Source organism: Haliotis asinina, chromosome 5 (genome assembly GCF_037392515.1).
Source record: "Haliotis asinina isolate JCU_RB_2024 chromosome 5, JCU_Hal_asi_v2, whole genome shotgun sequence".
NCBI lineage: Eukaryota > Metazoa > Mollusca > Gastropoda > Lepetellida > Haliotidae > Haliotis > Haliotis asinina.
In genome coordinates, this window is record NC_090284.1 from 63501187 (window position 1) to 63513042 (window position 11856).

General features: G+C 41.2%; 1 protein-coding gene across 2 annotated transcripts; it reads right to left on the reverse strand.

Annotated features, from left to right (window-relative positions):
* Positions 1-5804: 5804 nt before the first annotated feature.
* Positions 5805-10319, reverse strand: LOC137283739 (uncharacterized). 2 transcript variants are annotated; one of them, XM_067815405.1, is made up of 4 exons: positions 10241-10319; positions 9386-9500; positions 8524-8628; positions 5805-8005 (listed from the first exon to the last, which is right to left on the reverse strand). In XM_067815405.1, the coding sequence occupies exons 2-4, from the start codon at positions 9448-9450 to the stop codon at positions 6859-6861; spliced, it is 1317 nt and encodes a 438-aa protein (XP_067671506.1). In that variant the 5' UTR covers positions 9451-9500; positions 10241-10319; the 3' UTR covers positions 5805-6858. The 2 variants fall into 2 exon arrangements, with proteins under 2 accessions (XP_067671506.1, XP_067671507.1); XM_067815406.1 differs by having other exon boundaries at positions 5810-8005; positions 9386-9556; positions 10241-10310.
* Positions 10320-11856: the final 1537 nt, after the last annotated feature.

Here is an 11856-nt window from a genome sequence, read left to right on the forward strand (position 1 = left end):
TCCGTGAAGTTGTTGACATTCCGGAAGCTCTCGGAAGTTGCCGATCCGTCGTCTGTAGGCGCAATGATATGACAGTACGTACTGTTAAATACATTTTGTACACATGGTTAGGCTATTTGGACAATTCTTCCTAGTTATATGACAGGCCGTTTTTCACTTACTGGATAGGCTCACTTGGAAGTGAAGCTGAGGTATATTTTGTTCATAACTTTGTCTATAATGACAGACCACACATCTGCAACTACATTAGTTATACAAAAGCGTTTGCATTTCACAAGTCCAATTCTTAAATCTTCAACTATAATTGTTCAAATTGGAGTGAACCTTAAACTGATTTTGTAAAAGCGACTCAGGAAAGCAAACAAGCTAACAAACAGTAAATAAATAAGTAAATAAATAGATAGATAAATAAATGAATGAATGAATGAATGAATGAATGAATAAATAAATAAATAAATAAACTCCAACAAATAGCACAAAGACATAAGAGAAAAGTAGTCAAAAACAACAATGACCAAGCTTTAAAAAGCAAAATGACCCGAACCCATGTTTGCCTGTAGACGAGCTCGAAAGCATCTTTTTAATATGAAAGTTCGATAGAAACAAGTATTCTTCTTAGAAATGGAGCCACATGTGAGACGAGAGATTCAGAACTTGAAGTATTCTAGACTTGCTTCATTTAGAGTTCGGCGGAAGGAAACATAATGCGTTTCAGGGACGAGGAGACTAGTTTGCCTGCTTTGTCCGGTTGTTTTTGTATTATAAACTTGCGGAGCTCAGAACTTATTTGGTACTCATTGTAAAACACGCCCGTCGCCCTTCCAGAATCGCACAGGTTTGCACATAAAGTGACAAAAACCTTTCATCAATTGAATATGGCTAATGTGAATCGCAACACTGCCGAGTTACTACTTTCATTTGATATTTACTTATAATTAAAGAATATTTTCGCAATTTAGAAGACAGATTTTACTCAACTGAAACGTACATTACCTATCAAACCATCACGATCTGTTTACGAAATTATTCATGATATACTGACAAGCGAAAGATATCAAACTTTCTCAAAAGATAACAGAAAGACCATATGAGATGTTTATGGGGGAATTCGAACCTTTCGGGAGACCTTTAGGTCCAAGACGTTGATGTGTTTGACGAGAGATGTGTCTGTAAATAATCGAGTCTGGACCAGGCAATCCAGTGATCAACAGTATGAGCACAATAAATGTGCTTCACACATTGTACCCAAGTGGGGAATCGAACTCGGGCCTTCAGCGTGACCAGCCAACGCTTTGATTACTAGACTTCTATACCTCACCACCCGATTCATGTCAAAACAGTCTATAGAAGGGTATAACTATGCATGAACCTTGTTGTTTGTTTGTTTGTGTTTAACGCCTCACCGTTATATGGTGACGGTCTGGAACTGGAACTGCTGAGATCAATATCGATCTGCGCAAATGGGAACCGATGACACGTGTGAACGACGTCAGCAAGCCTGACCATCCGATCCCGTTGGTCGCCTCTTGCGGCAAGTATAGTCGCCTTGTATTGGCAAGCATGGGTTGCTGAAAGCCTATTCTACCCTGGACCTTCACGGGTCCACGCAGTTGGAATTAAACGAGGTTGTCTCTGCAGTGGGGGTTTCAAGTATACAGAAGAGCCAAAATTAGGATATAAACTCAATTCCTTTACCAGTACTAATCAGCAAATTTGGAACGTGTAATGTACGTGACCAGCAACCTATCAATCTTCGAAGTATGTTCTGTTTAATTCATTAGTATCAGTATGCACATGAATGTACGGGACATGACAGACCTTAAAACTGATATCAAAACTGATTCAGACCCCTGTACATGTCTCGTGTCACTAACACCTGCGGTGTAATGAACATACCAGCATGTTGTAGTTTTTTGGGTTCATCATGTTGAAGGCACCTAATACTAACATTGCTTGGTAGCAAAATAATCATTGGAAAACAAGGACATGTCCATGAAAACAAGGACATGTCCATGGAAATACAACCCAACACATAGCTAAGAACATGAATGACTAGTAGACAAAGCGTTTAAACCTCACAGATTATCCACCCCACTCCGAATGATGTAAACTGTAACGTACGTTACAATGAATCGCGTATAATGTCCTGACACCTAAAAGAACAGTAGGTGTGTTTACATAGTTTGTCAAGGGCACTGGACATGAAATCCGAAAGATTATTCATATATGCATTATTCATTTACTAACATATTTATCTAATCTCAAATTGAGGAACAGTTTGTGGTCACGTACGTTACATCTTTAACCATAACCATAGAATAACGGCACATAAAATGAGTGTAGAAACATTAAATGATTCTTACGTATGAACCAAACATTGCCTTCTTGTAAAATACAATATTATCAATTAAGACAAACCATAATTATTGTTTTTTCTTCGTAAATATTGTTTGCATCAATATATTTATGAAATTAGTCGTGTGTTGCATGAAAGCTGGAGACAGGGTTATAACATGCTCTGCACAATCCGCAAAACGATCACATCATGGTAGCTTAATAGATCTGTATTGTCACATATCTCGTTTATCATAATACTACTTAATATATAATAGTCAGTCCGGTATGGAGACAGTAACGTGCATTTCAAAATCACTAATATCTTTCCCTTGCGCTTTTGATGGTTACATAAAAAGCCATAATTGAATGGATGCCTGTTATAGCACATCTAAGTACTACTGCATTTAATCGAATCGTTAGATTAAAGAACTTGTTGTTATAATTTAAATAACCAGATATATCAATGCAACGGTTTATTGAGAATGAATGTTGAGTGTTCTGCAGTGGTTGGACAGCGGCCGCGCCTCAGTAATATTGTTGCTAATCTGTCTCACTGCTTCGTCAGTCCTGAATTTGGGAGCCTTTCCATATTGACATGCAGGGTTTCTATAGATAAGTCTGTGTATACGTTTATTCTACATGGCTGAGGCATGGCCTTTGTGGGTGTCAACATGTCCAGCACATAGTCACACTGACCCTTCCCTGTTATCAAGACAACACTGTTGGCGCCTACATTCACCGCCATGACATCAACTGCTTCCTGCTATTTCTCAACATGAGCGGTGGGGTAGCCGTGGTTAAGCATGTGGTTAAGCGTTCGCTCGTCACGCCGAGAACCCGGGTTTGATTCCTCACATGGGTACACAGTCTGAAACCCCATTCCTTTTCCATTTGATTGTGACTAATATCAATAAACGTTTTTGCCACAGTCGCAGTCGTACAAAGAACGATACAGAAATGTTTATGTGGCTTTTGGGTACTAAACAAAGTCGGTTAGGTTACAGTACATGCTGATAACTTTGTCTGTCAGTTTAAACACATTTCGAAGCTAATCCCAATCTGCTATGTCGGTTCAATAAGAAACACTTATTATCTCATCACATGTGCTTTGACAACAATTTCTGAAAGATGTTTTGCGTTTGTTTTCGTATCATGTTTTACATATTGACATAGGTCAAGATGTGTTCAGATTTGTTTGCTTTTTTCAATTTTCGGAAACACTACGTCATTTAAGAATGCTGAAGTATATTCATATAAGCGACAATAGGTCAGTGTGTGAAGGACAACAAACTCAAGATAAACAGAAACGTTCTTGATTTTGCAGACTAATAATGATGCGTAGCTTTAGTCCTCATGTTTTTGGCTGAATCTTTTCGCGACATTCACATTCGTTATCGTGAAATGGTAATTGCACACTGACTGAAGGGTGATTCAGGGAATGTGGTTTCAAGCATCCTTTGGGAGTGAGTGAGTGAGTTTAGTTTTACGCCGCACTCAGGAATATTCCAGCTATATGGCGGCAGTCTGTAAATAATCGAGTCTAGACCAGACACTCCAGTGATCAACAGCATGAGCATCGATCTGCGCAATTGGGAACCGATGACATGTGTCAACCAAGTCAGCGAGCCTGACCACCCGATCCCGTTAGTCGCCTCTTACGACAAGCATAGTCGCCTTTTATGGCAAGCATGGGTTGCTGATGGCCTATTCTAGCCCTGACCCTCACGGGTCATCTAGAAACTAATCTAGTGCTAGTTCTGTATCAACATAAATAACATAATGTACAAACAAAAAGGGTATTACATTCTGAATTCACATCGAGTAACACGATAGTGTTTGCAACCGGATTCAAATTTAACTTTGGTGTCGCCAACTTATTCGCCATTCATGTTACCGTGAGGAACAGTTGACACAACTAAGGGATATATGACATCTGTTATCTGATAGTTTACAGTATGCGGAAACAAGTGTTAGTATTGACATATCAGACTGACGTCCCTGTTTGGAGTGGTGAAAGCTTGAGCACAATGCAACCTTAATGAGGCACATATATGTATAGACCGGATCCACTTGACATGTTAAAGTCATGTTTGCCATATCGGTCAACACTGAGCCAAGTGGACAAGAGCAACTTGTTTTCAAATATTGTTCTCTTGGTTTGTTGTCGGGCATATGCCTTTTATAATAATTACTATAAATGAACAAAAATGTAAGTGAGTGAGTGAGTTTACATTTTACGTCGCTTCGGCACTATTTCAGCCATTCAGCGACGATACCACATTTTACATTATTACTTTGAAACAGTCATAGTATCAACTTTCAAAAACAAGCAATTTGGCATACACGTTAAATAATCACAATTTAGTAAGTAGTTCACAACGAGATGCCCACTTACACGAGAAATATCTCTGTAGATTTATTGTTTTATGATGAGAATACCTTTCATTTGAAAATCTCCACTTGGTCAAGGTGATTATGCTTGATGGTGATAACTTCATTACAAGAGATACGCTTTAAGAGGTCCATCTCCATCTGTTTTGGACATATAGTCATGAGTAGACTGACTGGCCGATACGGTACCGTCGTGAAATGACCTCATCAAGTCCTGACCCAAGGAAGTGTCATAGACTAAATCATTTCAACAAGTTTCCTTAAAACTTCATTTATTCAAACGATCTATTTGTTTCAGTTTAAGTCCAAAGTGCACCGAAATTCTATCCCCTTTGTCTGTGTAACGTATTCAGCAAACATTCGGTGTATCCCGTCTTATCATAAACCCCCCTCCGGGCAGGACCCTTAATTCTCAAACGCTATCAATACATGTCAATTAACACTTCCTTAAGTCGCCTAATCTTACGTGTGTACATGTGCATGGGCCGGTGACCTTGCACAATGTGGCGTAATGACTCTGTATAAAAACCTGACCGATATGGTCAGTCGAGAGACCAACCAGAGAGACCATCCAGCGGGACCATCCAGCGAGACCATCCAGTGAGACCAACCAGCAAGACCAACCATGGAGACTAGATCATCGACAGAAGTGGACGGATTGTGCGTCTAGTCTGGGTGTCGGCCAAGTCCGTCACCCCACCTACGACTACGTCGACGATGAAGAATCGCCGTCGGACTTCTGAATGTGTGTAAGTGACAGAACGGGTCTCCAAATCGGGATCATTGGCCACTCAGTCCCGATGTCGTTCTGTCACATGTCGACCACTGTATTTACTATTTTGGCCATCCTTCGACCAAACAGTAATAAAACATGACTGCTGCTGTCTTCATCTCTACAAGTGACTCCTGTCTTCCCTTACTCTTGTCCACCATCCTAAACTACCACCCGAGAGCGACTACCTCGACGACCGCTCTTGGTCAGAAGTATAAACGTGCTACTTGGGTGTCCCACCTTTTGTGCAGAAGGTCACGAGTATAAGATACCGGGTTTGAAGTTGCGGGAGGAGCAATAAAGATAACGATTTGTCGAGAGTTTATTTAGTAGCAGCATAGTCACACCCCACTTTCAAACGAGATGTAGACGCAAACTGAATATCAGAAAAAAGCCATGTATTTTTCCACAATCTAATACAAACGTAAAGGCCTCTCTGTACCCTGTTTTGTTTTGGTCACTTTGAGAGAGTGAGTTTAGTTTTAGCTTTTTGCAGTATTCCTGCAATATCACGGCATCACGAAATGGGCTTCACACATTGTACCCATGTGGGGAGTCGTACCCAGGTATTCGTCTTGACGAGCTGACGATTTAACCATTAAGCTACCTCACCGCCCCACAGTGATGAATGTGTTGTATTATATACAAGACAAAATATGTTAGGGATATTAGTATTTTTATGAATGGTATTTTATCAGTGTGTCAATGAATAAATAGATCTTTATTCATAATTTCAAAATTTACATATATCCCTAACAGTCTTTGTCCAGCAAGTGTTAAGGCATCCATCATTGCACCATGTCTTGACAATTACAGAATGGCTTTGGGAGAATGATATGTTACACTTAGAGTGAGCTTGCAAAGAAATGCTAGGCATTGGCGCGACCGTAAACATTATGTACAATGAGAGTTGTATTTATATTTGCCCCAGAATTGATGATACGTTCTCAACAGGAAACTGTGGATACTCGATGGTCACATGCAACTATAATATTACGCTGGCTGGATCAAGATTTTGTTCCAGGCAAATTCTTGGAATACTGTCCTGGCTTTCATGTCAGTACTGATTCTTTGAGAAGACCGCTCGCACAGCTAAAACTATGATTGTCCTGACAAACAAGATCAGCTGGGTTTGTCCGGTTAAAGAGTCATACTCATGATGACACACAAAATGAAAATTACGAATGGGTAAATTCCCGTGATACATCCATTCTTAAAGATAAAAAGGTTTCGTGTTCTCACACACAAATTGCACACAGTGAAAAACCTTACTACCATGTCAACAACTATTTTCCGAATGACGAGGCTGGCTTCAGAAGTGAGCATGTTCATTGGATACATACTCATCAAAATGATAATTACGAGAGGTTAAATGTTGAGATAGTTCCATTTTTAAACATGTATAGTTTCTGTTTTAGCTTTGACATCATTGCTCCTCTGATACTGAAGTTGCTTGTGGACACAACAAGCACCTTGCAGAGACTGAGAATGGCTTGATCTAGCAGCGCCATCTCCAGGCCAATACAAGCACTAGAAGCATGTCCTTGAAGATCAATATGAAGCACCACGCCATCCGTGTCAATTTCACGGTCACCGAACCATTTCCTAGCACTATTTCTTACTTCCACCGAGTCACTAGCTACAAAAATACGGCTAGTATTTTTAAATTTAGATAGAAATCTCCATAATGTGTCTACAGAGGATAATGCATTTATCTGAGAGGCGTCATTGGGCATGTTAGGATTTTTCCTCATCCGAACGTGAGCGCAAACTAAATCTGTTTTCTCTGGTACTCTGCCCATAAACTTGTTGATTCGTTTCCCGAAATGAACAGAGGGTGTCATAAGTTGGTGCCATATAGTTTGAAAAATTTCAGCTCGTTTCTTGTTCTTAAACTCTTTCGGAACAAAGCTGCCATACCTTGGACTGTATTTAATCCCGTTGATGATGTCTTGATTTGTTCTAAAGAAGACCACCTCGCTTGGATGTTTTAGGTTGAAGTCACTTTTAACGTCGACAACGCCATTGCGGTTATTCATCCAGTTCACTTGCTCCCAACCAAGGCCTTGAATGTCTTTCACATGCACATTCCAGTTGACCGCATTGGGGATGTAGAACCTTCTGATATCACACGGGTGGGACATATTAATACCAAACTGTCGACCTGTTACCCTAGCAAGCAGATAGGCAGCTACCATGCCCCTCTGTCTGTCTCCCCAACCTCCACAGCGACCCTTCCTGTCACAGAGGTAGATGAGGTACCGTCTACGGGCTCGGAGTCCGTGTGTGGGTTTAGTGTCGTTACTGAAGGTGGGTTTAGTGCCGTTACTGAGGGATTGGCGTACAACCTTCGTAGTTGTTCCTGTGTAATAAGTTCTCTGACCGAGATGAGGTGCTTGTGGATTCTCTTTCTGCTTGGTACTCAGTTGTCTATTTCTGGCGCCAGCAGCAGGTACATGACTCTCTCTCCTGGCACTTATGTTTGAGACTGCAACATTCCAAGGACTGGAAACAATTAAATATGAATAAATACACAGTCAGAAGATATATACACATTTATCAGGCCTAACATTATAACGAGACGATTCATATATTGAATAAACTAATTAATGGAAAATAGTGACCTTTGTTGCGGTTGATGTCGCATTCAAGGTTATTGCCCATGTGCGTGCGTGTGTGCATGTGTGTATGCGTGCGTGTGCAGATTCGGTGGTAGGGGACGGCTGTCGATAGTGGTTTTGATTAAAGACTTGTAAGAACAATAATATAATAGTGTTAGCCCTTTGGCAGGTGTGGTCTATCATGTATTTATTATGTAAAGCTCAGATAGTCTCTGGACTATCGCGCTATCATAACAACTGGGTTTAGAAACAGAAATAAGACTAATGCAGTTTCCGAACAATCCGGTTTGCCAGGGGCGGGACAAAGGTTTTTCCAACAGGCAGAGTTTCCGGATAAACGGGTTTTCTGAACTGCCAGGTTTTCGGGAATATCGAGATATAACTGTGAAAAACATGCGATACCTGAGGTCAGAGGTTAGCCAGAATGGGCGGGATGACCCGGCAGTAAGAATGAGGAACCATACCAGGACCAGTATGATGGCTGCCAGTAAACCAAGACGTATCCTCCTGAAATACATCCAAATTAACATCGGTAATTCCCAGACTGTAATATACATCTCAGACAGTCGTAACGCTATGGCGGTCGTAACTTCGATACTTTTACAAAACTTCAGATAGTCGTAACGCTATGGCGGTCGTAACTCCGATACTTTAATAAAACATTTGACAGTCGTACCGCTAGGACGGTCGTAACTCCGATACTTTTACAAAACTTCAGACAGTCGTAACGCTATGGCGGTCGTAACTACGATACTCTAATAAAACATTTGACAGTCGTACCGCTAGGACGGTCGTAACTCCGATACTTTTACAAAACTTCAGATAGTCGTACCTCCCACACCGTAACATAAACCAAAGACAGTCCTAACGCCATGTTTACCGTAACTCCCATACTTTTACAAAATTTCTGATAACAAACCTCCCACACTGTGTCGTAAACCAAGGACAGTCGTAACGTTGTCGTAACTTCCATACTTTAAACAAACAAACAAAAAAAAAAATAATAATAATAAAAAATTAAATAAATAAAAAAATAAAAAATAAAATAGGCCTAAGACAGCCGTAGTGTCATCCATGACTGTCGTAACTGCCATACTTTAACATAAACTAATACGGTAGTATGATTGTAACCCCCATGACCCCCTTACGGAGAGACTCTTTAGAGGTGACATACATCTCATTACATGTACTCATCCACACGAATTTACATAGACTTTGGAACACGATCACAATATACACAGAGAAAGACAGAGCATTGTCTCACCTGCTTCTTAGACCGCATACCTGTCGACATCTGAGCGGCTTTGCTAACCTTGAACCGATCTGCATCCTCGTTATACAGCAAGGTGCCTCAACTTACAGCTGACAGGAAACATCTTCTATACAGGTAAATAAACTTGTTTTCTAAGGCTTTCTACACAATGACAAGTTGAACCTACAACATTCAACACAAGAACATCAGGGTACGATTGCCCACACCTGTGACACAGACATACCCGGCCACTGACACAGACATACCCTGCCATTGACACAGACATACCCGCCCATACATTATATATTTAACTGCGAGGTATTTCGGATTTTCAGAATTAAACTCAAACTGGTTTTGCTTCCACAAATCACTAGGTGATCGTAAATCACTAAGATAACCTTAGTGCAATGTTAACGAATGAGAGTTAAGATTAACCTTAGTAAAGGCTGCTTCGTGAAAGGAGCCCCCGCAGTGAACGCTCTGATGCGCGTTATGCATGTCGGCGACGCCCCTGTCACTGCTTGGGTTAGCCTGGTATAACGATTTTGATAAGCTAACATTAGCCACCGGCGTCCATGTGAATCTCAAGTTTCATATACGTGTGGATGGACAGGCGGCTAGTACGATGGACCATTGGGCATTGCTTGGACAACACTGGCTGAATGTACACTGAATCACTTGACTGGTTTTCTGTCAGCGAACTTGCGAGACTGACTCCAGTGTCTTTGTACAGTGGAAGACCAACAAGTGAAAGTATATTTTGAATATGACATATTGACTGGCACAGACACATGAACTATAATTAGCAGCACATTGCAGGTGTTTGGTTTTCACACTCTGACTTAATGATTGTTAACTCTCCCTTACCACGATAAACCTGTACCCCAAATCCGTGTGTCGTCCACAACTTTGTAAACACAAGGGACGCAACTCTAGCGCTTGAATGACTCGGGTAGAGTCGGTTGTAATCCGATGTACGAGGATGGCCGGGTGGACTTCTTTCCTGCAGCAGTTATCTCCCTTGCATATGAAGAATGTCCTTATCAATGATGGCTGTCAGCTGTTGAAATGTAGGGTCGTGGTAAAATAACGCGAAACAAAGTTCCACGTCGCATTCAATCCATTGTTTGACTTACAATGTACTATGTTCTTAAGTACGACATTAAACCCCATTCCACATATGCTGTGATACAGCCTGTTCTGAAAACTAAACCAAATGTAAGGAATGAAAACAATATGTGGGTGAACCACCTCTTCATTATATTGAGAGTGCGAGTGAGTTTAGTTTTACGGCGCACTCAGCAGTATTCCAACTATATGGTGGGGGTCTGTAAACAGGCGAGTCTTGACCAGACACTCCGGATATCCAGTGATCAAGGACATAACCATCGATCTGCGCAACTGGGAACCGATATGTGTCACCTAAATCAGTGAGCCCGACCATCCGATCCCATTAGTCGCTTCTTGCGACATGCATAGTCGCCTTTAATGCCAATCATGGGTATATGAATGCCTATTCTACCCCGGATCTTCACGGCTACTACGTGTGAGTATTTTCATTGAGTGTGGAGGCTGGTCGATAGCGTGTTGACTCACTAAAGGAGTGAGGTTTTACCCCGCTTTCAGCAATATTCCAGCAGTGTCACGGCGGGGGAGACAAAAAATGGCTTCTCACATTGTACCCATCTGAGGAATCGAACCCGGGTCTTCGGCGTGACGAGCGAACGCTTTAACCACTAGGCTACCCCATTGCCTCTAAGACCCGTGAAGGCCCAGGGGCTATGAACGTTTCCAGAAAAAAGAGCCGCCGAGGAGAGAACATCGCACATCTTCTTGTGAAAACAACAGGTAGCTTTCATTTGACAAAATACAGTTCTGGTCTTTTGCTACAACGAAAAAAGTATGGGGACACGCTAAAATTTGATACTCATATATAAACACAATAGTGATGAGGTTATTTGGCAAATGCATCTTTCCTGTGTGCATAATGGACACTTTAAACGACATGGTAGAACATGCAGTGAAGCATCCGATTCAATATTCGTAGAGTTAGAGTCAAATGAAACATTGTCAAAAACAGCGAAAAGCAAGGGTGGTGAAACACACCAGTACCATGTTTGATTCAAACCCCATAGCACAATAGCCTAATGCATGTGGAAGACACACTTTCTGTGTAGCTTGTACCAACGTGTCCTTTAAAAGAACCTTCAGACAGTACTGAAACCTCACAACCTTTTCACAATGCTGCGGCGCAGACTGCTAAGCACACATACATGCTCAGGACCATATTTGTGCAGGACAACCAATGTCCAATATATGTGCAGGACAACCAATGTCCTATATATGTGCAGGACAACCAACGTCCTATATATGTGCAGGACAACCAACGTCCTATATATGTGCAGGACAACCAATATCCTAGTATGTATAGTCTGGTTCATAATTATTGAGAATTTTTCTTCTTACTTTGAGCTATCCTAACA